The sequence below is a fragment of the Podarcis cretensis genome (assembly GCF_951804945.1).
Source record: "Podarcis cretensis genome assembly, chromosome: 11".
Taxonomy (NCBI): domain Eukaryota; kingdom Metazoa; phylum Chordata; class Lepidosauria; order Squamata; family Lacertidae; genus Podarcis; species Podarcis cretensis.
The window spans coordinates 23,812,612-23,838,225 of record NC_137180.1 but is presented as its reverse complement, the minus strand read 5'-3'; the positions used below and the strand labels follow the sequence as shown (position 1 = coordinate 23,838,225).

The 25,614-nt window shown below is 43.5% G+C and overlaps 1 protein-coding gene across 1 annotated transcript in view; it reads left to right on the top strand.

Moving 5' to 3' along the window:
* The first annotated feature begins 8,381 nt into the window (after positions 1–8,381).
* Positions 8,382–25,614, top strand: part of MAN2A1 (mannosidase alpha class 2A member 1) — a 57,411-nt gene continuing 40,178 nt past the window's right edge. The window contains exons 1-4 of the mRNA XM_079995342.1: positions 8,382–9,014; positions 19,425–19,685; positions 22,931–23,075; positions 24,623–24,794. Of these exons, the coding sequence (XP_079851468.1) occupies positions 8,880–9,014; positions 19,425–19,685; positions 22,931–23,075; positions 24,623–24,794 (713 nt within the window). The 5' untranslated portion in view covers positions 8,382–8,879. The remainder of the gene's footprint in view (positions 9,015–19,424; positions 19,686–22,930; positions 23,076–24,622; positions 24,795–25,614) is intronic.

Genomic DNA, 25,614 nt, shown 5'->3' with positions numbered 1-25,614 from the left:
GATGGAGAATGGTAAAAAAATGGGGGGTGGGTGAGATAGAAATCCAGCACAGCACTAATTTATACTAACTTAAAATGGAACTCTTAGGCAAACTGTCACCAAATGGTGATGAAAACATAACTCAGAGGCAGGTGACTCCTTGGTCCCCAGGGCTAACTTTGATTTTCTTCTCTTTTCACATATTTCATGGGGTTCTCCACAAGCCTCCCAGTTCCCTGCTGCTCATTTTCATCTACCAACTTTTTCCTGTGCCTCACAACACCTGCCCTGAGTATTTAATCCATCTATTGTTCACTATCATTAGCCCAGATCTCACACCTGGCATGTGCCTTGCCTAATAATTTCCCTGCAAAATTTCCAGGTATATGTAATTGGGTTATCTTTTTAGTGCGGTCGTAAATTCCTTCTCTGAATATCTGTGAGGTAAAGCACATGGCTCTTCAAGTGCTACAGAACTGGGCAAAGGCCACAGTATATATGAATAGATTAGTCTGAGGTGAGAGAGCCCATCCAGTTGCTAGGCAACCTTATGAATTAGCAGCACGGAAAGTGCAATAGTTTCTCGTCAGTGTTGGTGGGTTGCAATTATGCAAATAGGTGTGAGAAGAGGGAGAACGTACATCTCAATGGCACAGAAGCCTACAAACATGAGCAACCTTGCTATGGTTAATTTTCTGTAGCTTTTATGGAGGATTATTTTTTTTGGGGGGGGGGAGGAGGATTTCTTAGAGATTAAAAGTCAAAAGTGGATTAAACATAGCCTGTTAACCCCTTCTTCTTCTGAGCATCCAAGTTACAATGCTGCCTCAGCCAGTGAAGCAGTCTGTAAGATGGGAAAGGACAAGCAAAGTCATATGATTAGGGCTAAAGTACATGCAATGCAGCAGGTCTGTGATCACATTTTTGGATGCCCCGTACCCCCCCCCAATCTACTGCCAAACAGCCACAGGAAGCTAGTTATTTGAATGGGGGAGTAGAGTTGCGGGTTCAAACCACAACGCTGTAGAAGGAGCACGAGAGAGGCGGGGCCTGAATTTTTTTGCATCACCACTGAAATTTGAGAACCCAAAGTCTGCCACGGCCCAGACCAAGCTCCTTCTGTAAGCTACACCCCTCACCTGCACCCTCCGCGAGTGCTTTTGCTAAGCTAGAATGTGTCCTTGTTCATGATAATGGCCTTTTCTTACTCGGATGAAGAGGGGTGTCTATGGCGATGTGCCCTCTGACTTTTGAATGCCTGGAATGTATCCTGCTGCACAAAGCTAAGACATCATATTGCTTGCCTGGCCCAAATGTGTTTCTCCCCACACCTCCTTTTGCTTCTGACCTTGCCTGCCTCTCACATGTGCCCCCCAGAAAGTTGCCTATGAGGGATTGTGGCCCTCAGGCTGAAAAGCTTTCACCATCCTTGGTGTTCAAAGCCCACAGTGTAGAATGATTTCATGAGCTAATGTAGTGTAGCAGCTGAGAATCTGACCTACAATTTAAGACATCTCCAGTTGGAGCCTTCTTAGGTAAGCTACTCTCTGCCTCAGTGTACAATATGGGATGATGATAATAATTATACTGAACTACCTTGCAGGGTGGGACGCAGGTGGCGCTGTGGGTTAAAGCCTCAGCGCCTAGGACTTGCCGATCGAAAGGTCGGCGGTTCGAATCCCTGTGGCGGGGTGCGCTCCCGCTGCTCGGTCCCAGTGCCTGCCAACCTAGCAGTTTGAAAGCACCTCCGGGTGCAAGTAGATAAATAGGGACCGCTTACCAGCGGGAAGGTAAACGGCGTTTCCGTGTGCGGCTCTGGCTCGCCAGAGCAGCGATGTCACGCTGGCCACGTGACCCGGAAGTGTCTCCGGACAGCGCTGGCCCCTGGCCTCTTAAGTGAGATGGGCGCACAACCCCAGAGTCTGTCAAGACTGGCCCGTACGGGCAGGGGTACCTTTACCTTTACTTACCTTGCAGGGTTATCAATACGAATGCAATAAAATGCAAATGCAAATCATTAGCTTTGATCTTTGGATTTTCTTCCTGGTTGTGCTATTTGTGTCTGTATTTAGGAATAACTGCACTGATGTGGCGTGCGCTTTCATGGAATCATAGTGCTGGAAGATATGCTGAGAATCATCTCACCCAACTGCCTTCAGTGCAAGAATATGCAGCTATCCCATATGGGGATCAAACCTGTGACTTTGGCGTTATTAGCACCATGCTCTAACAGCTGAGCTATCCAGTGTTCCAGTTGTCAGCTAACATTCCACAACACCTTTTGATTTACTTTCCAAGTCTACAGTAAGTTACTGGAGCTCGTCCTCTGGAACCCAGCAGAGCGGCCTATACAGTGACTTACATATGGCCCCGAAGCCCCCATACCCGTTGTTTACCTTTACCTTTTTCACTTTCTCCTCTCTGCACATATATTATTAGTCAATGATAATAAAGCAGTTTTATTTTAAATGTAAGTAGGGAGAAGGATGACTCAGTAAACAAAGCTCTTTCCACCCCTTGCGCTACATTCAAGGAATAAATGTTTCCAGAAAGCCTGCTGGAAACTCTTAATATCCTCCCTATAGTGTGTACAACTCAACTTCCCCGAAATCTGACAGAAGTAATAAAATAATTTTAAAAAACCCACTTTGTATTTCAGTAAGTGCTAAGTAACAATCAGCACAAATTATGCAAATTGTGTTCCATATTGTCAAAATTATTCCAGGGACTGCAAATTCTGAGACATATGTGATGATTTAATTAGTTCGTGTACCATACGTTAAAACATCTGACACACACTCAGGAATGTTTGCATTCTGAAGTTATTATAGTGACTACTTTTTCTCTTTTTTAAAGAGAAGGATTCAAACAAACCACCAAAAGATGAATAAATAGTTAGGTGCAGTTGATGTTATTTGCAACCATGGAAGCATATTCACAGAGGGGAAAAGAAAGCTCCTGAGTCACTCCAAACAGCAATTTTGTTCCAAACCGTGATGATTGTACAGTACAGATGTCTCTTTACCATTTGACTTAGTGCTTACGTTGCATGGCCATGAAATAGCTAGCCGGGAGGCTTTGGGTTCAAGTGTTGTTTGTCTTTACATGAGTGACTGCCATGCAGAAGTTGGGAAATGATGCTTGGGATATAGCGCTAGTAAGAACATTCCAGCTCCTCTAACACAAATAAGCCCATCTAACTAAAATATGTCCTGCTAAGGATGCTGAGAATCAACTTTGCATCATTGGCTGTAGTCCTAAGCAAACCTGAACAGGTAAATAAACCTGCTTCTATTTAGGAATGCAAGGTTACATTTTCACTAGGAAGTGTCCTCAAAGAGGAAGTTCCTGTCTCAGGACTAGCAATTAAGCGTTCCCATGTGAGGGGGTAGGGCGAAAAAACAGCCGCCAACACTAATTACAAGTATCCAGAGATTTCAGATAGAACGATGCAAAGGCTTGGACAAAAGCGAGCTTCCATGAATCAGCCTTTCAGTTCTCTTCTACTTTTCTCAGACTGGTGTCCTAAGAGAATCCTGTTGGGCAGTGTTTAATTGTACACTATGCAACTTTATCACAAATGCAACATGTACTCAAGGCAAGGCAGAGTCTAATTTAAACTCCTGCGGTTTTCAGAGCCAGTTGAATTTGTGGCAACAAAGACAAGGAACATGTTTGAGATAAGCAAACTTTATTATTTCATAAGCTTTAATGAACTACAGTCCAGTCTAGTTTATCAGATGTGTTAGCTGGCAGGAGTGTGTGTGTGTAGAGATCTATCTATCTACACACACACACACACACACACACACAGAGAGAGAGAGAGAGAGAGAGAGAGAGAGAGAGAGAGAGAGAGAGAGAGAGGAGAGGAGGGAGGGAGGGATATATATCTTTGTGTAGGAATGTTAATGGATGAGTTCAGAAAGAAATAATGTTGCTTTCTGATATCAAAGATTTGAGGTTGAGTGTCTGGACAGTACTGAACGATTTCTCCAGCTGCTTCAGGTCAATTCTTTAGTATTGCTTTGGCAATAAACTGTAGGCAGAACCTAAAGGTCTTTCCTTAGCTTCAGCAAAAGGTATCAGATGAACTCTGACCAATACAGATTCATTTATTTGCTTTTCCAAGTTCCTATCTCTGCTTGGAATGTGGCTATACCCGACTGGCCTCTGTGCACACTTTCTGGTTTGAGTTTTAACTGTGCAATCCTAAACATGTTTACACAGAACTCCCCCCCCCACTCTGTAGTGTGCCTTGGATTTCAGCTTCACCATTCTTCTATTCCAGGATCCAAACCAGGGATGTATGTTGCAAAGCAGATTTCCCTGGGGCCAGCAATGAGTGTGCTCAAATCTGTGGACAATCGTTTAATTAAGGGTATTTTTCTAATTAAGCATCATGCAGCCCTTGAAGCCTGACCAGTCAAACCTGCCTTGCCACATTTCTCCTCCAGGCTTTTAAAATTCTCTCTTGCCCCCATATGTCACACTGGTTCAATTATGGGAGGTACTGAATATGGCCCCACTTAAGCTCTGGGACACCATTCTAACGTGTTTATACTTTTCATTGTGCTGAGGTTTGATGATAAAAGATTTCACAGGACTTCAGTGAGGCCTATTTTTTTTTTTAAAAAAGATGACTATTTAAGCAGAAGTCTTTTTGAGTCTTGAACCAAAGTAGTAACCTCTTCACATTGTGGTTATGGATGGCTTCCACTCACATATTTTGAGCTATGGTGAATTATAAATGTGCAGTTTACAAAGATGTGCTCACATTGAGCAATAAAGGGATTAGCACCTACTCTTCAATGAGTAATAAAATTTGTACAGTGGTACCTCTGGTTACAGACTTAATTTGTTCCGGAGGTCTGTTCTTAACCTGAAGTACCATTTTAGCTAATGTGCTCCGGCGGCACGGCGGCAGCAGGAGGCCCCGATTTCTGTTCTCATCCTGAAGCAAAGTTCTTAACCCAAGGTTCTTAACCCTATTATTGGGTTAGCGGAGTCTGTAACCTGAAGTGTATGTAACTAGAAGCGTATGTAACCTGTGGTACCACTGTACTATGATTACTTTTTACCCCTTTGGTAAGGATGTGACCCGGTTGTGGGGGGAAATTAAAAATATTTGCTCATATTTCATGAAATAATGCAGAACTTTCTTTTTTTAGAATAAGATTTTATGATGTTGCAAACATGCATTTTTTTAAAAAAAAACTATTGGTAACAGCAGTTTTATATAAACAACTTTGATACCTTGGTTTGCAGTTTTATGAAAATTATTATTAATAGTATAAAGGGGACTGGTATGCAGTATAATTTATCCAGGTATGAACAGACTGACCAATGCTGAAATTTACTCAATAGCTTGTAACTGTTCTCCATTTAAGTAACAGTCAATGAAGTGGAAGCATCATGCTAAACAGATGAAAATGCATGATGGCTGACGATGGTGGCAGCAGGCAGCTCTAAATTTATTTTTCCTCCATTCTGACCAGTGAACTTTCTGGGCAGCTAAAAGCAAACTTTCTAGCAAATGCCACCACCCCTATGCTGAAAAGGGCACATAAGATGATACAAGTACAATTTAACAAAATAGCTGTAGTACAGTCCTACTCACAAGCCTCATGAATTTGACTGAATTATTCAAAGATAGCCTTAGACATGAGCACACAAATATTTTGCCGCCTCCCATCTACAACAAGGGTTATAGGAGGGATTCCCACAATATATGAATTCTGCATTGCCAATATTATATGTGCCTGCTTGCAAGTTAGTCCAACTGAGCTCAGCGAGACTTATTCCTATCCAAGTATGTATGTGCAGTGGTACCTCAGGTTAAGTACTTAATTTGTTCCGGAGGTCCATTCTTAACCTGAAACTGTTCTTAACCTGAAGCACCACTTTAGCTAATGGGGCCTCCTGCTGCTGTTGCGCCGCTGTTCTTATCCTGAAGCAAAGTTCTTAACCTGAAGCACTATTTCTGGGTTAGCAGAGTCTGTAACCTGAAGCGTATGTAACCTGAGGTACCACTGTAAAGGACTGCAGCTTTAAGTAACATTAGTCTAGGGAAACATGAACCTAAATACCCAGGCCGTCAATGGGGTTCCTCTGAGGAAAGTGTGAATGACATCCTATTCTATCTTTTTGCACAATTTTGGGGGAATACTGTAAACTCTCCCACTGAACTCCAGAAGCTTGGAATGGTACGCATGCAAGATACCACGCAGAAGTTACTACAGAAGACTAGGCCATTTGTTCAATATACCACAAGGCTGAAATCGTACACACATTCACCCAGGGATGAGTCTCCTTGAATCAAATGGTATTTGCTTATGTGTAGTCAAAGGGTTATCGGGACGTGGGTGGTGCTGTGGGTAAAACCTCAGCGCCTAGGACTTGCTGATCGCATGGTTGGCGGTTCGAATCCCCGCGGCGGGGTGCGCTCCCGTCGTTCGGTCCCAGTGCCTGCCAACCTAGCAGTTCAAAAGCACCTCCAGGTGCAAGTAGATAAATAGGGGCCGCTTACCAGCGGGAAGGTAAACGGCGTTCCGTGTGCTGCGCTGGCTCGCCAGATGCAGCTTGTCACGCTGGCCACGTGACCCAGAAGTGTCTGCGGACAGCGCTGGCTCCCGGCCTATAGAGTGAGATGGGCGCACAACCCTAGAGTCTGGCAAGACTGGCCCGTACGGGCAGGGGTACCTTTACCTTTAGTCAAAGGATTAAAGGCACAAACCCAGAAGTAAGTCCTATATAATTCAATGAGACTTGGTCATAAAGGTTAGGATTGCAGCCAGTTATTTATACTTTCACCATAAGGTCCCAAGGCTTTCTATAACATAATACTACAATATTAAAAACAAGTTTAAACAATTTACAACAGAATATTAAATATTAAATTCAGTTTTAATAATTAACATAAAAAAGAAGAGGGGTAGGTCCTAAAATATATATTCCAGTTGTCATAGAGGAGGCAAGGAAAGCCATACAATGGGGAGGAAATTCTACAAGTTTCGGGGCTGACACACAAACCGCCCTCTGGCGGACCACATAATAATTATAGTAATAATTTATTATTTATACCCCACCCATCTGGCTGGGTTTCCCCAGCCACTCTGGGCAGCTCCCAACAGAATATTAAAGCACAATAAAACATCAAACATTGAAAACTTCCCTAAACAGGGGAATTATATTATTATGTATTATTATTATTATTATGTATTATTATTATTATTATGTATTATTATTATTAATAATATCCCATTCATCTGGCTGGGTTGTCCCAGCCATTCTGGGCGGCTTGCAACACATATGAAAACATAATAAAACGTCATGGGGGGGGAGGGACACTCCAACTCCCAAGTGTGGGGGAATTCCCGAGAGGCTCCCCCTGCGATCTCCAGCCCCACGCGGGAAGGATGAGGTTTTTCAGCTATTTCCGATCCCATCTCCCCTCGCTTCTTAGCGTGGCTGAAGACTTCCGAGCAAGCACGCGATGCCAAGGCGCTGCAAGCTAAGCAGGCGCGCGCTCTTCCGGCCTCCATTGCCGAGCCCTGCAATTACCCCCCGACGTACGTGGGAGCCAGCCGCGCCTTCCGCTCCGCCCCCGGCAAGAGCGGGACAACTTTCGAACTCGTGCCGGGGAGGGAGGCCGCCCCACCCAGGCGGGCATCGAGGGCCCTCGCTCCCCTTTCGCGGAAGAGAAGCGTCAGGCAAGTGCCTGTGTCCCGCCTCGCACCTGCCCGCCGTCTCTAAGGCAGCAACAGCTGGAAGCCTCCGAAGGCTCCAGGGAAACGGGCGCAGCAGCTGCTGCTCCGCTCCCCGCGCCGCAAAACACAAAAGGCGCATTCTCCCGCCGGCCGGGCATGCCAAGCTCGCTTCCTCCCACTGACGCGCAGCTGCGATCCAATGCAGGATCCTATGCTGCATTAACGCGCAGCTGCGATCCTATGCAAGCCCTCGGCTTGAGCGGGTGGGAATCCCTTCCTAGGGCTCTGGGTTTGTGCAAGCGTCTTTTCTGGTGGGGAAAGGGGAACTGATCTCTGCGCCGAGATCCCCCAAGTGCCGCCTTTCTGCGGGAAACGCGATCGCTACGGTGCAAGCGGAACCACCGCGGCGCGCAGAACAGCCGCGAGCCGCCTCGAAAACGTAATAACGGCGGCAGAACGAGGCGCGATCGCCGAACGCCTCCCGCCCGCCTGCCTGGCCGCCCAGCGTGGTCGTGGCGCTGTGTGGCTGGTGGTGGGCCAGGCTCCGCCTCGCCTCGCCTCGCCTCGCCTCTCCTCCCCGGTGCGTGTCTGGGGGCGGAGCGCGTCGCTCTCCGGCGGCGGCAGCAGGCGCTGTTGCTGCTGGACTGGCGGGCCAGGCGGCCGCGGCTCCTCCCCGCTTCCTTATCAGCCGCGCCGAGCCCTCCTCGCCCGCCGCCGCCGCCGCCGCCGGTTCCAAGTCCCGCTTCTGGCGGAGGCGATCTGGAAGCAGCGCATCCGGAGCTCCGGCTGCGTCGAGGCGCCCGGGCGGCTGGCTGCCCTTCACCCGGCCCCGCGCGGCTTCCTCGTTCCCCTTCGAGCGGGGGAGCCTTCTCGCCTTTCCCCGAAACTCCCGGGCGTATCTTGGTGGATTTCTCGAGGGGCCCCGACGGGAGGGGAGAACTTGCCCCGAGGGACTCGGAGAAGCGGCTGGAGGCTTGGCTTCGCCCCGGCCCCGCTGGCCCGGGAGGGAACTTTTGTCCTTCCTGCCGAGCTCTCCGGCCCGGCGGCGGGGCCGGGATTGTTGGAGATCGCGCTCAGAAGTTTAGTTGGAGCCGGAGCCGCCGTCGCTACTGGGCGGGGTAGGGAGCGGGGCGCATTTGGGTAGCTGCGCTCGGGGCTCTTTTTTGTGCTTCTCCGCCTTTGCTCGGCGCGGCGATGAAGCTGAGCCGGCAGTTCACGGTGTTTGGCAGCGCGATCTTCTGCGTGGTGATCTTCTCTCTCTACTTGATGCTGGATCGGGGCCACCTGGACCACCCCAAGAACCACCGCCGCGAAGGCTCCTTCCCCCAGGTGAGTTGGTGCGGGGTTAAGGATCGCGGGTGCGCGTGTTTGTGTGTGTATTTATGTGTCATACAGGCTTGTATCGCAACTGTGAGCAGTTACCAGGAGAGAAGGAAATGCAGAAAGCTCGTTTGAGCGACCATAAACCGATTCCGGATCAGTGCCCTTGCCCGTAGATAGGATCTGAGTCAAGTGGGGTTGGAGGGTGGAGTGTCTCCGGAAAGGAAAGGGGAAATTGCTCATACTTCCCCCTTGTTCGATGGAGAGTGGGGGGCACTAGGAGACTCCTATCTGTCCCCTTTCTGCGCCCTCTTATCAGTCTGATTCGATGGGACGAATTCCCGCGTGGAAACTGCACGTGGGATTGTAGCCTTCCCCTGGGGAAAAGTCGCATCCTGACCGACTTCGAATGGGAGCTCAGCGCCTTAGTGCCCTACTTTCTATGTTGGGTAGGCTTAATTCGAGCCGCAGGCCAGTCCCGGAGCCAGATTTGAATGTCACGCTCGGCACAGCCTTGGACTACGTACTTTAGTAATAAAAAGTGCCTGCTACTATCGGTCCTATACTTACTCCAGAGGAGTCATAGCCAGGGAGTAGGGTGCAAGGCTTCAGACAGGTGGCGTGGCTATCAGAAAAGGACTACAATACTCTGCTGCCCTAAAGGAGACCTGAGAAGCGAAGGGGATGGTGGCTGTTAACTGCTTGATAGGAGCTGCGTGAATGTGGGAGGGAAACACATTTGGAGACTGGAAAAAGCAAGTTTTTCCTGTGTGCCTGTTAAACGGGTGCTCTATTGGTCCCAAGGCACAACTCTTTTTTATTTGCAAAGTCTTATTTTTCTCACCCCCTTATTCCCCAAAGAACTCAAGGCAAAATACATGGGAGTTGCCCTGTTTTTTTCCTAAACAAAAATTATTTGGCATACTTCAGGCCCTGTGTGTGAGGCTGGACTGAGGCTGCCAAGTTAGCTTTGAGCTAGATTTCCATGTTTGAAGTCCATTGTAGTTACATTACATTATCGAGTTACTTGCTTGTTGCTAGAAAGTTAACACCGTGTGAAAGCATAGGGCTTATTTTCTACACATAAACACACCTTGTTTTATGATTTGTACTTTTCCTGATTTTATATGACAAGTACAGATCAAGTAATCTAATACGATCCTGGCTAGGATCAAGTCACATAAAAGAGTTATGTCAGGCTGAATAATTTTCCCGGGATATATAAGAGGGTGTGCTTGCTTCCGAGACAGGTAACTTTGGCACAGAGAGGTGTGCATTTGAATTGGATAAATGAGGCTTTTCAGCTGCTTAACAGGTTAGAATGTACCGCTGGAAAAGAATTGAAATTAGTATCTTATATCAGTAGGAAAGAGCTTATTTTATTTAAACCAGCTTTTCCTGCAGATCTTGGCTTAATGCTCAGAGCTGTAAAACTTACCGTGGGTTGTGTAACAAAGTAAGTGTATTTCAGCATTTAGTACAGGGCTGGGGAGGGGGAAATCTTGCTCTTTTCCAGCTCTGTGGTTCTAAAATTTCCAAATTCCTATGCTATTAAGTAAAGTATAGTTACCAAAGACTGCTAGTAAATCTATCATCTCTTGCGTAACCCGTGCTTTAATATGCACATTCTAGAAAGTGGTATCCTTGCCTTTATGGATCACAGATATTATGGAAATGATAGGTTTCTAAAGTGTTTAGTGCTTTGATTTTTGTTTTTAAAAAATCAGAAAGTTTTCCTGTGCAACAGTACGCCAGCACGCTAGGTTGCATAGGAAGAAGGCCTTTGGAAGCTGTTGAAAAGAGTTGTGACATTCCTGGTTTTGTGTTTGAGAGAGCCTTAGCTCAGCAGCGGCTTGAAAATAGAGGGTTTTCTAGTTACTCTTAGTAACTTTTGTGGTGTGATTATCTCACCACAAAACACACTAAAATCAATAGTTGCTGCCACTTACTGAGGGAGCAGTATGGATTCTTACTACTTCAGTTAAAAGATCCAGTTAGGGTACTGAGTTGCAAGTATTCCACCTTTGGACCCTCTCAACAGCCATCTTCCCTCCCTAAAGGGATAATGATCAGTCTTTGCTGAACAGATAAAGCACTCATGTGAGGTGACAAGAGCCTAGTTTAGAAATCTGTTCAGATCAAGTTTCCTTAGCCAAGAAGATCACTTTATTGTTTAAAACTAAACATTAAAAATGCACTTGCAGAAATAAAGGTAAAATGCCATTTCTAGTTTAAAACGTGCCTCTCCATAAATGTGTTAGACAGATGTTTATGCTTGCCTGGTTACAGATCCAGAGGAAAAGGCAGTAATTCTTATTCAAATTCAGGACCTTTCTACTTGGCAGAAGGGCACAGTGTAGTATTCATTAGTTCACCATTAAGCCTCCTACAATATTCCTGGTTGTATACTTGGCTGTGAACTAGCCCCAGGGCACGATATGATCTTGAATGGCAGACCAGGGCAAGTTCCAGCTTGTCTTCACAGACAGTATGGCATCTGGGGTGTTCTGATACTGTCTAGAGTGTCAGCTTAAGAAACACACACACAGTTCGCCCTTTGAAAAATAGGCAGGCTGGCCTCAGCAGATGCAGACTCAAAGCGATCATATTTAACTCAGATGGCGTCATATATTCCTAACACTACAGATAACTTAATTGCCTTGAGCACTTGTTTCTTCAGTATCCCAAAGTTTTTTGTGAAGGGAGGAAAGGTGTGATAAGGCATGTGAAGTAGTTCCTTCTTACCATTTGCATGCGTAGTGTCAAACAAAAGGACATTGTTTAGTGCATTTATATCTAGTCTTGCTTCCGTCATGAAACTCAACATGTGTACAAGGTGGTGTACTTTGGGTTCCCAGGTGGTCTCCCACCCAGGCACTGTCCAGACCAAAATAGACTAGAAAACAAGTATATCTTTGGTTCTAGTATAGATTCTGGACATTTTAATTGGAAGTTAAATTCAGTGTGTTGACATGTGGTTCTCCAATATGTGTTGGTTGAAATCTAAATAATAGGATTTACGCAGTGCTGTTTTTCTAGAAAAAGAGGTGCTGGAACGCAACATGATTTTCTCCCTCATTCTCTTAGAATGGCAATGGTGCCCACCTGAGAGATGCCGGAACTGAGTTCCAGAGAGTTCCGGAAGAAAAAAAAGCGCCCTGGATTTATGGCCTGTTAGTATGCAGAGTCAGGCATATTTTAAAATATTCAGTGAGACCAGTGGATTTAAGTAAACCTAATTCTTCATAGGATTGGGCTGTTAATATGCAAGTGCTGAAAGAACACGGTCCTGGTAGCTGTGCAGTTTTCTGACTGGAATGAGTTTGTCTCTTGCTGCATCAGTTTGTCACTTCTTTCAGACTAGGGATTAAAGCCTTCCCAACCCAAAGGGACTTATACACATCATTTCCATTCACAGCCAATTGTGTGTGATCTTGTGCCCACAATACACAAATATCCAGAGACTGAGGGTCATGAGTCAGACGGCACGTATGTCATAGACATAGGAGACTTCCTGGTACACCCATGGAAGACTCTAGTAGTGCTTTGCTGTGTCCCTTTCCCCTAAAGAAAGGAAACTAATGTTTAAGAAACTAATTCTAAAGGTCCTGAAGTTTTTAAGTGTGGACAAAATGAAATAAAAACCCAAAACAGCAGAAGTCCTGCTTCAGGTTTACAACATAATACTGTACACAATTGAGAAGGGGAGATGCTGAGGACATGGGGGGGGGGGGATAAGCAAGATCAGGCACCAGTCATTACACAATACTTGATTTTTTAAAGTGGGAAACTTGACTTAAAGTCACTTCAGTTTAAGAATCAATATGTACTTTGGCTTTGGGGGTAGAGTTCAGTGAAGTGCTCCTCAGCAAACTGAATCTGTGGAGATGGCAATGCAGCGCCACACATTTCAGAGTAAGATTGGTCCTTGTGTCTCACTGCCATGGGTAAACATCAACATTTTGGCATGTTTGAAGGACACTTGAACACACAATCCACACGAGGCAAGGCAGATCAAATGCACTTTTCCTGTAACGTCTGAAGAGAATTTAGCATCGGGGCCTGGTTTGCACGTTCACAGTAAACCATAGTTAGTGGGTTTAATTTGAACACATATTTGTGGTCTGTCTTGCTCCCTCCCTGCTAGCACTGGATCTGTGTTACATCTGTAGTGTCGCTGTCAACGAAACAAACAAAACCGGCAAAATTGTTCTGGTGTTCAGTGATGCAGAGCTCTATTGTAGCTCAGATTCTTAAAATAAAACAGCAGCACCTAGTTCCTCAAAATCAGCCTGCAGCACAACATTGTTTTTTATTCTCTCGGTATCTATGTCGAACATTTGTTTTGAGCCTTCCAAAGTTGGACGTAACAGTAATCTGGGGGTCAAGATTTGCTTCATCTGCACATAAGCAGGAAGAAGCAAAAAAGCCCTTTTAAACTTTCCTCCCTGTGTTATCAGTGTTCCATTACCTGTTCTCAAATGTGCAAACGTTTTGCAAACTTTACAGAACAGACACAATTGACCCAGGGTGGTAATGCACAGACTTGTTCTGTCACATGCAGAGCAGATCTCTCTGTGTCTCTCTATCTCTTTATATAGTTGAAATATCAAAGAGTAAGACTATCTGGGTGTTCAATGGTTTCCTAGTTGAGCAAAGTTATTCCAAAGGGTAAGACTCTTTTGCCGTATATTTTTAAATTAACCCATCCAAGCATGCAGCTGAAAGTTGTTAGAAGAACAATGAAAAGTACGACTTGTGTTTGCAAAAGGAGTCAGCTCTGACTTTCTATACCAAAACAAGAGATTACTGATTCATTTACGGGCTGCAAGCTGAATCTTGCTAGATCTGTTAGTGGGAAAACAGATCAATGTTTCTATAACACAGCATTCACTAACAGCTCAAAAGATAACCTCAAGGCATTTTGGCCTTAAAGTGTACATGGCACAAAATGCCTGGCTCTGTTTGAATATGATCCTCCCTGGAAATTTTTGTGCCCTTTTTAGATTTATTGAACGATGTGACACTTGGCATGAATGCCATGAAATAATCATTTAAGTGTGGCTTTCCTTAAATCTAAACTTCTTCCTTTAAACAAAGTGACTCTTAGGTTTTCTAAAGCAGCATCTGAGTGAAGCTAAAGTTTCAAAAATATAAACAGGGTTGTCATTACTGTTTGAATGGAAACTTCCAAGTCAGGCTTCCTCAACCTCTGCCCTCCAGATGTTTTGAGACTACAATTCCCATCATCCCTGACCACTGGTCCTGCTAGCTAAAGATTATGGGAGTTGTAGGCCAAAAACATCTGGAGGGCCCAGGTTGAAGAAGCCTGTTCCAAGTAGTCCAAAATTCAACTGCTAATTACTGGCTGGGTTCCCTTCAGAATGCATATAATGCCTGTTTTAAAACAGCTGCATTACCAGTCTGGGCCCAATTCAAGGTGCTCACATTAGTGTTTGAAACCCTAAATGACTTGGGTGCCAAATATCTGAAAAACCACTTCCTCCTCTACAGACCCTCTTGACTATTAAGAACAGCAGTGGGAGCCCCCTTGGTAGTTCCACCTCCCTCAGATGTTGGGCGGAAAAAGGTATTATGTGTGGCAGATGTGTCTGGCGTCTTCATTATGCAGCTTTTATCATATGATAAAGACTCACCTCTTTGCCCTGACCTTTGATACTTGAGATAATGTGTTTTCAGGACCTACCCTATTCCTATGGCTGTCCTTTGTTCAAACAGCTTTTAATGTTGATTTTTAGATTGTTGTGACCCATCTTGTGACTTCCTGGTGAAGTTCAGGCTGTAAGTATTGATAACAATGCAGTAACAACATAATCTGTTGTAGTGTTCCTAGGATCATAGAATTGTAGAGTTAGATGGGACCACGAGGATCATCTAGTCCAACTCTTTTGAATCTTATGCCCAACGTGGCAAAATCTCCCAAAGAACAGTGTAATCATCTCCTAAGGCAAGCTTAGGAGCATGTTGTGGGGTCTCATTCCTCCTTTTGTCTGATTTGTCATTTCCCATGCAAACTTCCCCTTCCCTAGATCTGAATTTATATGTCTGCCAGTGTTAGACACTCAGATATATGAGCTAATTGCCAAACGGCACCTAAAACCCAGGTTACAGCCGCCACAACGGAATGTCTAGACCAGGCACCCCCAGCCTGCGGCCCTCCAGATGTTTTGGCCTACAACTCCCATGATCCCTAGCTAACAGGGCCAGTGATCAGGGATGATGGGAATTGTAATCCAAAACATCTGGAGGGCTGAAGGTTGGGGATGCCTGGTTTATACACCTTTTTTTAAAAAAATAATATGAAATTTATGATGATGGTGATGATTCATTTCATTTCTATACCTTTCTATATTTTAAAGGAAAAAAATCTCATAGCTGTTTACAACACATTAAATAAAATAATTTGGTATAAAACAAATATAAGCTTCAGTAAAAACATTTCAGATTTTTCCCTAAGTGACATTTTGCTTTCCCCATATTTATTTACCTACTTAATTTATATAGCTGCCCCAAAGCAGAAGTACTCTAGGAAGCCAGTATTGTATAGTGGTTAGTGTTGGACTGGGAGATCAGAGTTCAAATCACTACTCAGTCATGAAGCTCACAGGTTACTTTGGGCCAGTTGCTGTAGGGATTAACTGAGGAGCGGAGTACTCCTTGGAGTAAAAGATGGGATATAAATGCAATAAATAAGCTCTTATTTACTGGAGAGCCAGTGTGGTGTAGTGGTTAAGAGCGGTAGCCTTGTAATATGGTGAACCGGGTTCGCGTCTCCACTCCTCCACATGCAGCTGCTGGGTGACCTTGGGCTAGTCACACTTCTCTGAAGTCTCTCAGCCCCACGCACCTCACAGAGTGTTGGTTGTGGGGGAGGAAAGGGAAAAGAGATGGTTAGCCGCTTTGAGACTCCTTCGGGTAGTGATAAAGCGGGATATCAAATCCAAACTCCTCTTCTGCTTACCATCTTAAGAAAGCAGGAGGGCCAGCCAGATGGAGATGTCAGTCACCAACGTGGCATCCAGTGATCTCCACGTGTTCGCAGTTGGACCCGTACAAGTTGCAAAATACGCCTAGCACCTGTGGAATTTTTAACATTGAATTGTCTGCTCAGCTATTAAGCTCGCTTGGTGGTATTGTGCAAATCATCTAAATTCATAGAATCATAGAGTTGGAAGAGACCACAAGGGCCATCGAGTCCAACCCCCTGCCAAGCAGGAAACACCATCAGAGCACTCCTGACATATGGTTGTCAAGCCTCTGCTTAAAGACCTCCAAAGAAGGAGACTCCACCACACTCCTTGGCAGCAAATTCCAAATTGACTCTTGGCAGCAAATTCCAAATTGACTCTGATTACTGAGTTTTGGATACCCAGAACTCTGCATTGCTTCAGTGCTCCCCACATCTGGGAGGGGGCGGGAAGCCCATGAATAAAGTATAATTATGAATGAAGCAATTCCTCTTCTAAAGCTACTTTATCTGTTGCAGCAAAAACAACAGTTTTGCATCACAAAGCCAAAGCTTTTCATCATGGCATAAGATTTCAAGGAAGTGGATTGTAGTCCGTGAAAGGTTACATTCGCCAAAATAAGTGTATTATCATTAGGTGCTGTAAGAGTCTTTCATTTTTCTTCTAAAGCTGTTATATTCTTAAAGTATTTTTGATATTCCAGAATGTTACTAAAGAATGAAAGCCTTCAGCCCTGTGAGAATCCATAATTGCAAATACAAAGAATTCAAGTTTTGTATTGTTAGAGATGCAACTGTGAATTAATTGAGGTTGTGAGGTTTCAAAAAATCCGAAGTAAATTTTATATCTGATGCTCCTACTTGAAGAAAAGCAGGAACCAACTTGCATGTGGTTGGAAAACATTACTTCTGTAGCCAAATATCATATCTGTGTTCCCTGGAATCATTAGTTCAGGTGTTCCAAAATTATGGTAATAAAGTAATAGATTTGAAATGCACACCGCTCGCTCATTGTCTTAACTGGAAGTGATTTTGTTGTTGTATAATTCTCAAGAACTGCTAAGATTAGAATGTTTCAGATAATTTTGGCCTTAGACATTTGGTTAATGTACCACCAGGGGGCATGAAGTAACACTTCAGTGCTTTAGCTCTTTTTTAAAAAAACTTTCTCAGTGCTGCCATAATATTTATAAATTGCTTTCAGATGTTCAGCTTTGCAGATGCCAGAAAGAATACTGCGAACCTTTGTATCCCACCCCCCCAAAAAAATCTGTCACATCAAAGGAGTGATCTAATCAGCAACTAGTGTGGCTTGTAAACCTGATAAAAACTGTAACATTTGATTGGAAAGGTATTAATGAGCCTTCCTTTTAGAAAGCAGCTCATTCAGACAGAAGCTTAAAAAATGCAACTGTGTATTAAGACAGAAAATAAAGGAGCTAGCTGCAAATGATCTAGACGGGGAAAGACAACAACCCCCAGGATTCCTGCAGAAATACTAATAAGAAACAGAAATGCCCCGAAGGAGAATTTATATGCTGTTGAATGGATTAGCGTTACTGTACCTGGTGGGACGCGGGTGGCGCTGTGGGTAAAACCTCAGCGCCTAGGACTTGCCGATCGCATGGTCGGCGGTTCAAATCCCCGTGGCGGGGTGCGCTCCCGTCATTCGGTCCCAGCGCCTGCCAACCTAGCAGTTCGAAAGCACCCCCGGGTGCAACTAGATAAATAGGGATCGCTTACCAGCGGGAAGGTAAACGGCGTTCCGTGTGCTGTGCTGGCTCGCCAGATGCAGCTTGTCACGCTGGCCAAGTGACCCGGAAGTGTCTGCGGACAGCGCTGCCTCCCGGCCTATAGAGTGAGATGAGCGCATAACCCTAGAGTCTGTCAAGATTGGCCCGTACGGGCAGGGGTACCTTTACTTTTACCTGCTGTAAAACAGGATGTATTGTCCTTCAGTAGATAGAATTTGAATTTTAGCTGGTTCAACGTGTGTTCCTGTGCATTTTCTGTTGTGGACTTTGGGCAGATCACTGTCTTTAAACTTTCTATTTTAAAAAAACAATTTTATTGGTTTTTACACATGTTTTCCAAACATAACATAACATCCCATCTTATACACTATAACAAACCTTTGGCTACCACAGCCTAGGACTTCCATCAACCCTGACTAATGGTTTTCTAGCTTTCTTTCTGATTTTGCATTTTATTTTAATAGTTATTGCTCTAAAATCCAAATCCTAAATAAACTCCTCCTTATTTTTTTTTGCAATTTTTTTAATTTTGCAATATTTCATATAGTTCTCCTTACAAAACTTCTTGCAACCCTATAAGCGATGTCAGTTGATTACAATTGTCTTTCAAATATATCATAAATTTCTTCCAATCTTTCAGGAAAGTCTGGTCTTGCTGGTTCCGAATTTTCCCAGTTAATTTTGCCAACTCGGCATAGTCCATCAGTTTCATATGCCACTCTTCTTTTGTTGGCACTGTCTTTAAACTTTCGGTCATCAGTGGATTAAAAGTTGCTGTTTTAGTTTGTTGTGGCAATGTTAAAACTGGTATATAAACGATCGTTTTACATTTACATAAAATAGGTAGCTAACACCTGTCATGGCTCTGCATTTTTCCTCAAGTGCATTTGGTAGTTGGTTAAATGATCCTAGTCTAGACCAGTTTGTAACCAATATGTTGGTGACAATCCGCATGACAGCAGCTGTTGGACATTGAACAAAAGTTGCCATAGCAAGGAATGCACTGGAGAAGTTACACTTCTCTGCACAGATTAGTGCCTTTTTGTGCCTGGGGCAGGCAGCTTACATGACGCAAGCAATAGCACAAGGGAAGATGTATGGAAAAACTCCCAATAAACCAGGGAGGAAATAACCCCTGCTTCCCAGAACATTGATGGTGTGGACAAGCCTCAGCTGGTCGAACTTGTTCTTTTGCTCTCCTGAAACTCTTTCCAGTTCCTCTTGAAAACGGGTTATTAAAATTATATGTCATGAAGAAAATGTCTGCATATTAATGAAAATAGAAGACCATCTTTTATTACCTTTTGCAGCAGGCTACAAAACCTTTCAGTTAGGTCTTGCCTTAATAGGAAGACAAGTGCTTTTAGTTGAAAACATGGCTGAAAAGAATTGAAAAGATAAAATTTGAAAACCGATTTGTAACGGATTTGGTCAGTGTGCTTTCTTACTGTTATTTTTTTATATTAAGACTTTTAATTATTGAAGAAAACAGTCTTCATTATTTTAATCTTTTTCTGAGAAAGTTTTCTTTGGTCATCAGGGGCTCTTCTTTTCCATTTCTTTTCCTTTGAACTCTGAAGGCCTGTTTAGTAGAGTTGTGAGTTTCATTCAGTACAAGTGGGATGTGAAATACAGTAGCTTGCACATTTGAAGGACTAATGTTGTGCCTCTTCACAGGGTCAGCTTTCAATACTGCAAGAGAAAATAGACCACCTGGAGCGCTTATTGGCAGAAAATAATGAAATAATTTCAAACATAAGAGATTCTGTGATCAATTTGAGTGAATCTGTCAAAGATGGACAACGTACTCCAGAGGCTATAAACTTCAGTCAAGGAAACTTCTCTGAGCTGTCACCTCTTGCCACTATGTACCTCTCAGTTGACCCTGAAGATTGTCAGTTTGCATCAAAAAGTGGAAGCCAAGCTTCAGATGTACAGGTAAGAATATAGTGAATTTATTGCTATGGATGAACTGAGTATTTACCGGTAATTCCATTCCTTGCAGTCTCACTGGGTGCTCAGTCTTAGGTTAATCCTGTTTGTGCAGGTTTTCCTTTTTCTTCTATAAGAATGCACAGAAAGTCCACTTTTAAACTACAATTCTTGTAAATACTTTTTACATAAAATACACCCGTCCATAAAATATGCATTTTGTGCAGATCTTTTGCATACCAAAAATATGTGTGCAATGCAGGGGTCGTAGGGACGTGGGTGGCGCTGTGGGTAAAACCTCAGTGCCTAGGACTTGCCGATCGTATGGTCGGCGGTTCGAATCCCCGCAGCGGGGTGAGCTCCCGTCTTTCGGTCCCAGCTCCTGCCCACCTAGCAGTTCGAAAGCACCCTTAAGTGCAAGTAGATAAATAGGTACCGCTTTATAGCGGGAAGGTAAACGGCGTTTCCGTGTGCTGCGCTGGTGCTGGCTTGCCAGAGCAGCTTCGTCACGCTGGCCACGTGACCCGGAAGTGTCTCCGGACAGTGCTGGCCCCCGGCCTCTTAAGTGAGATGGGCGTACAACCCTAGAGTCGGACACGACTGGCCCGTACGGGCAGGGTTACCTTTACCTTTGCCTAATGCAGGGGTCAGCAAACTTTTTCAGCAGGGGGCCGGTCCACTGTCCCTCAGACCTTGTGGTGGGCCAGACTGTGTTTTGAAGAAAAAGATAATGAATTAATTCCTATGCCCCACAAATAACCCAGAGATGCATTTTAAATAAAAGGACACATTCTACTCATGTAAAAACACGCTGATTCCCAGACTGTCTGTGGGCTGGATTTAGAAGGCGATTGGGCCAGATCCGGCCTGCAGGCCTTAGTTTGCATGGTGTAATGCAACTGGAAACGTTTTTTTCAAACCTCAGCCAAAGTCAGGAAAACAGACTAGACTACTTACTCCCCCATTCCTAACCACTACTGAGCTTTATAAAGTGGGCCCTTAAGCGAGTTTCCCAAACAACTTAGTTGACTTGCAGGTTAACCAAACAACACTTGACTGTAAGTTATACTTTGGCCTCATTCTTTCCAGGTGGAATCTGAGTAGATAACCGGTGGGTACTCTTGGCTCATCTAAGAAATGAGAGGTCATGCATGGTGTCACATTATATAGTTGCAGCATTCTCGTTGTGCTTTGGAATGATTGTGCCCACAGAGAGTACTTTTCTATTGGCATGTTAAAAGATACACCTTTATGATGCAAATTACATTTAAAAACCAAACTTAAATCTGAAAAGCTATAACATGGATGTTAAAAAGTTTCAAGATATGAAGATACTGAATAATGGGAGGTCTGCAAGCTCAAAAGATTGAGCCAGGTTGCTGGTATGGAATTAGCCTTGTTTTGTGTTATAAGGCTTTTGCAAATAAAGCACAGCTTAAGTCCAACAGCCAGAGATTTGACTGTTTTCCCCAGGTCATTATATAAATGTCGGCTTTTGTTGGCATTTTAGCACTTGGCCATGTGAATGCGCCTGCTATACTTTCTCAGCTTCTTTTCTTTCTCTGACCTCTTTTTTCTTTTGTTTTCTGGACACTTTTCTTTCCCATCCATCATATTCAACATTCCTTCCCCCCTTTTTACTGTGGTCCATTAACTGCCCAGGTATCTGCTGCTGCTTTTCCTGGGCCACAGCATCTTATTAGGTTTCCTTGTTTAGACCCTTTCTGTCTCCAGTCAGTGACAGCCAAGTGACTTTTCTAACCCCTTCCAACATTAAGAAAGTTTAGGTGATTGTTGACGGAGGCTTCTGTGTCATAAATACAAAAATATTACTTCATTACTGTGTAGATGAAAGCCACTGTGGTAAGGTCATCGTCATACAAATCCCCCAAAGGAGAAGATAATTCTAGTTGCATTGAATGGAATTCATTGATACCTGGTCAGCATCTCAGCAGTTGCAGTTAATATCAGTTATGCAAACCCTGATTTTGATCCGAAAGACTTTATTCTGCAACAGAATACTGACACGCAACTGCGTGCTTTGCAAGGTTTAGATAGGATTTTAGTTTGTCGGACTGAAGATTGATGCCCATGTTGCAGCATCTTTATTAAAAAGAGTGTAGAATGCATCGTGTCCCTTTGTTCACTTACTGTAAGGTGTAATAGTTGCTTGGTTACCTTTGAGCAGGTTTTGTGGGGAAGGTAAGCCGTAATTGCAGAATCCAATGTGACATGGAGAGTAGTCACGCTCAGGCTTCCCTGTTTATGTCTTGTACGTTGAACAAATCAAGAAAAAGCACACATATCAGCTCACTGTGTTAATACTTGATTTAATGCTGATTCCATCAGCCGTGTACTTGTAATTATAGTGGGTTAAGACTCATGTGATGGCATACTTAAAAAACAAATCCCACATAAAGACAGCAGATTACTATTGCTAGAATGCTGTCTTACATGGGACAAAGGGAGCTCAAGGAAACGACAGCAACTAAACATGTCTTTAAGACATAAAATATTTATACTCCTTATTAGAGACGGGGGGAGGGATGGACTTCCAAAGTGTTTTCAAGAAGTCTTCAATAAATATTAGACATATAAAAGATTTCTCTGAGCATAATTGGGAACTGCTGGTGTGCGCTGGTGTTTGTTGTTTCGTTGGCTTTTCTCATACATTTGTACCTTGGAAGTTGAACGGAATCTGTTCCGGAAGTCCGTTCGATTTCCAAAATGGTCAGAAACCAAAGCGCAGCTTCCGACTGGCCGCAGGAAGCTCCTGTAGCCAATCAGAAGCTGCGGAAGCCCCGTTGGACATTCAGGTTCCAAAAGAACATTTGCAAACCGGAACACTCACTTTTGGGTTTCTGGCGTTCAGGAGCCAAAACGTCTGAGTTCCAGGGCGTTCGGGAGCCAACGTACGACTGTAGTCATATTTGATGCCTTTTTCTTGTTCAGAAAGGAGTTAACACTCTAGGCATGCAGAAAGTGAGGTTGTGGTGATTATTGATCACATTCAGTAGGTGCAAAGTTTCATTTAAATAACTTAATCAGATACTTTGCTCAAAGTATTTCATGTAAATTCTCATTTGAATAAAGAACATAGACAAATTTTCAGTGTGAGTTTTTTCCCCTTACTATTTTTTTAAAAAATAATAATTTGCAACTGACTACAGCCTTGCCTTTGTAAGTGCCGAACTGTGTACTTCAACCACTGAATGTGTTCTCATGTAACCTTTTTTCTTCATCCATTTTAGATGCTAGATGTCTATGACATTCTTCCTTTTGATAATCCAGATGGTGGAGTTTGGAAACAAGGATTTGATATCACGTATGATGAACACGAGTGGGACAGTGAACCTCTTCAAGTTTTTGTTGTGCCTCATTCGCATAATGATCCAGGTAATACAAAATTCTAAAAGGATTTGGAGATTTATTTTTGCATGGCAGTTGCCATCTCTATCTGCTGGACCTCGAATGTGGCTGAAATGTGGTCCTTGACATTCTTTCTGTGTAGGACAGGTTTTATCCCTTGTAGGGCAGTAGCACAAGGCATATCTGGCAAGTAAGAGTCTTAACACTCTAAAATCCAGAGTCATTTGATTGTTTGGATAAGACCAGTAAGCTTATTTAAGGAACAGACGGGTTGAGAAATGCTGAGAGCCCAAAGCTTGCATGGGAAACATGCCATTATTATTATTATTATTATTATTATTATTATTATTTACATAAAACAGAAAAGGGCTAAAGCTAATAACATATTCCAATGGATAACTGTAAAGTTCTGCATTTACCTTGGAACATAAGATGCAGAAATATAGGATAGGTGATGCTTGGTTTGGCATATATGAAAAGGAGGTAGAAGTATTAATGGCACATAGGCTAAATAGGTCTGCAGCTTGATGCGAGATTGAAAAAGGCTAATGCAGTTCTAGGCTGCATCAATAGAAATATACGGCCAGTTCGCAAGAAGTAATCTTACTGCTCTATTCTGCTTTGGTCAGATATCACCTGGAGTACTGTGGTGAGTTCTGGGCATTGCAGTTTAAGACAGATATTGACAAACTGGAATTTGTTCAGTGAGAAGGGAAACAAAGATGGCGAAGGGCCTGGAGAACAAGTCATTTGAGGAGAGATTGAAGGACTTGAGTATACTTAGCTTGGAGAAGAGATGATTAAAAAGGCAATACGATAGACATATTCAAATATTTGAAGGGCTGTCACATAGGTGATAGACAAAATATATTTTCTATTACTCCAGAGGGTAGGACCTGAACAAATGGGTTCAAGTTGTAAGACAAAGGATTCAGAGTAGGGAGAACTTCGTAACCCAATGTGTTTGCTACTCATGGTATTTCTTTACAAAGGGATGACCATGCAACTGAACTGACTTTTGTTGGTTCATTTTTTATTATTTCAAAACATGTGCCGTTCCCCATGAGTAGCTAATTTGGTGACCTCCAGAAGCTGCTCCCATCAGCCTCTGCCTTCATAGCCAATGGTGGGAGTTGTAGATGGTTACACCATTGTTTAGCACAGGCATAGGCAAACTGGGCTCTTCAAATGTTTTGGGACTACAACACCCACCATCCCTAGCTAACAGGATCAGGGGTCAGGGATGATGGGAATTGTAGTCTCAAAAACATCCAGAAGGCTGAGTTTGCCCGTGCCTGGTTTAGCACCATGTTGGTTACCCCTGTCTTACAGCATTAGATGCTCAGATCATTCACCAAGATCATTCACCATAACTTTTGTTTTTAAGCAACAAGATATAGATGAACTTAATTTTTCTGTGTGTGTGTGTGTGTGTGTGTGTGTGTGTATCACTGCCAGTCTGCAAACTGCTTCCAGTGTAACCTTAGTCAGGTAAATGACTCTTGACTATTGTTTCTGATAAATCCTGTATTCTACTTAATTTAGTCACTGTGTGATCTTTTTATGTTTAAAAGGCTGGCTGAAGACATTTGATGACTACTTTAGAGATCAGACGCAGCATATTCTCAATAACATGGTTCTAAAGCTGCAAGAAGACAAAGGGAGGAAATTTATATGGTCTGAAATCTCTTATTTTTCCAAGTGGTGGGATGGAATAGATAGTCAGAAGAAGGATGCTGTGAAAAGGTCTGTATATTTTATTTATTTATTGTATATATATGTATATGCCTCCCATTCTGTCAGAGGCCCTAAAAGCAGTTTAGCATTAAACTACTTCAATATTAACTATATAGTTGTTCTCGTTATTCACAGGTTCATAAATTGTAGTGTTCTAATGTGTTTCTGTATCTGGGATCCCCCCCCCCCCCCCCGATATACAATTTAGTGGAATTCCTTAACAGTTAAATTTAGAGCAGAAATCTTAAGTGGTGGCACAAGCAATTCTTCAGTGTCATGGGTTACCACTTAAACAAAACAAAAAAAAAAACCCAAACCTGCAATAAGGTGGTTATTTGGCTAGCTTTTAAGGTACAGAAATGCCAGTATTCAGCTACTCTAGAAAGTTGTTGAATTAGGCATTTTTCTCCCAACGGTTTTACCATTTCTTTGCTGTTCTCCTTCATGTGGTTGTCACTCATTTGTTGTAGCTTCAGTTGAATTTTCTGTTTCTGAAACGGGAAGCATTAACAATGCTGTAGAGAATGTGGCAAGTTGTTGTCAGGAGCCTTCCCAATAAGTATTCAAGTGCTTGCCACGGACCAAAGGGCAGGGCAGCGTAGCTTTATTAGCACTGCGTACAAGTCAAGTGGGGACAGTTCTCGAAGCTGATTGACGAGTGTGACTAAATCACAGGACTGGAAAGTGAAAATAGAATGACAAGTGAAAATGAAATAACTGCATCAGATCTGGTGCTCTTAACTCCACAGAGAGATGCAAATTAACTTTGTGTTGCTGACACAAAGCATATGGATCAACATTCATTTTTCTTGAAACCCTTTGAAAGAGA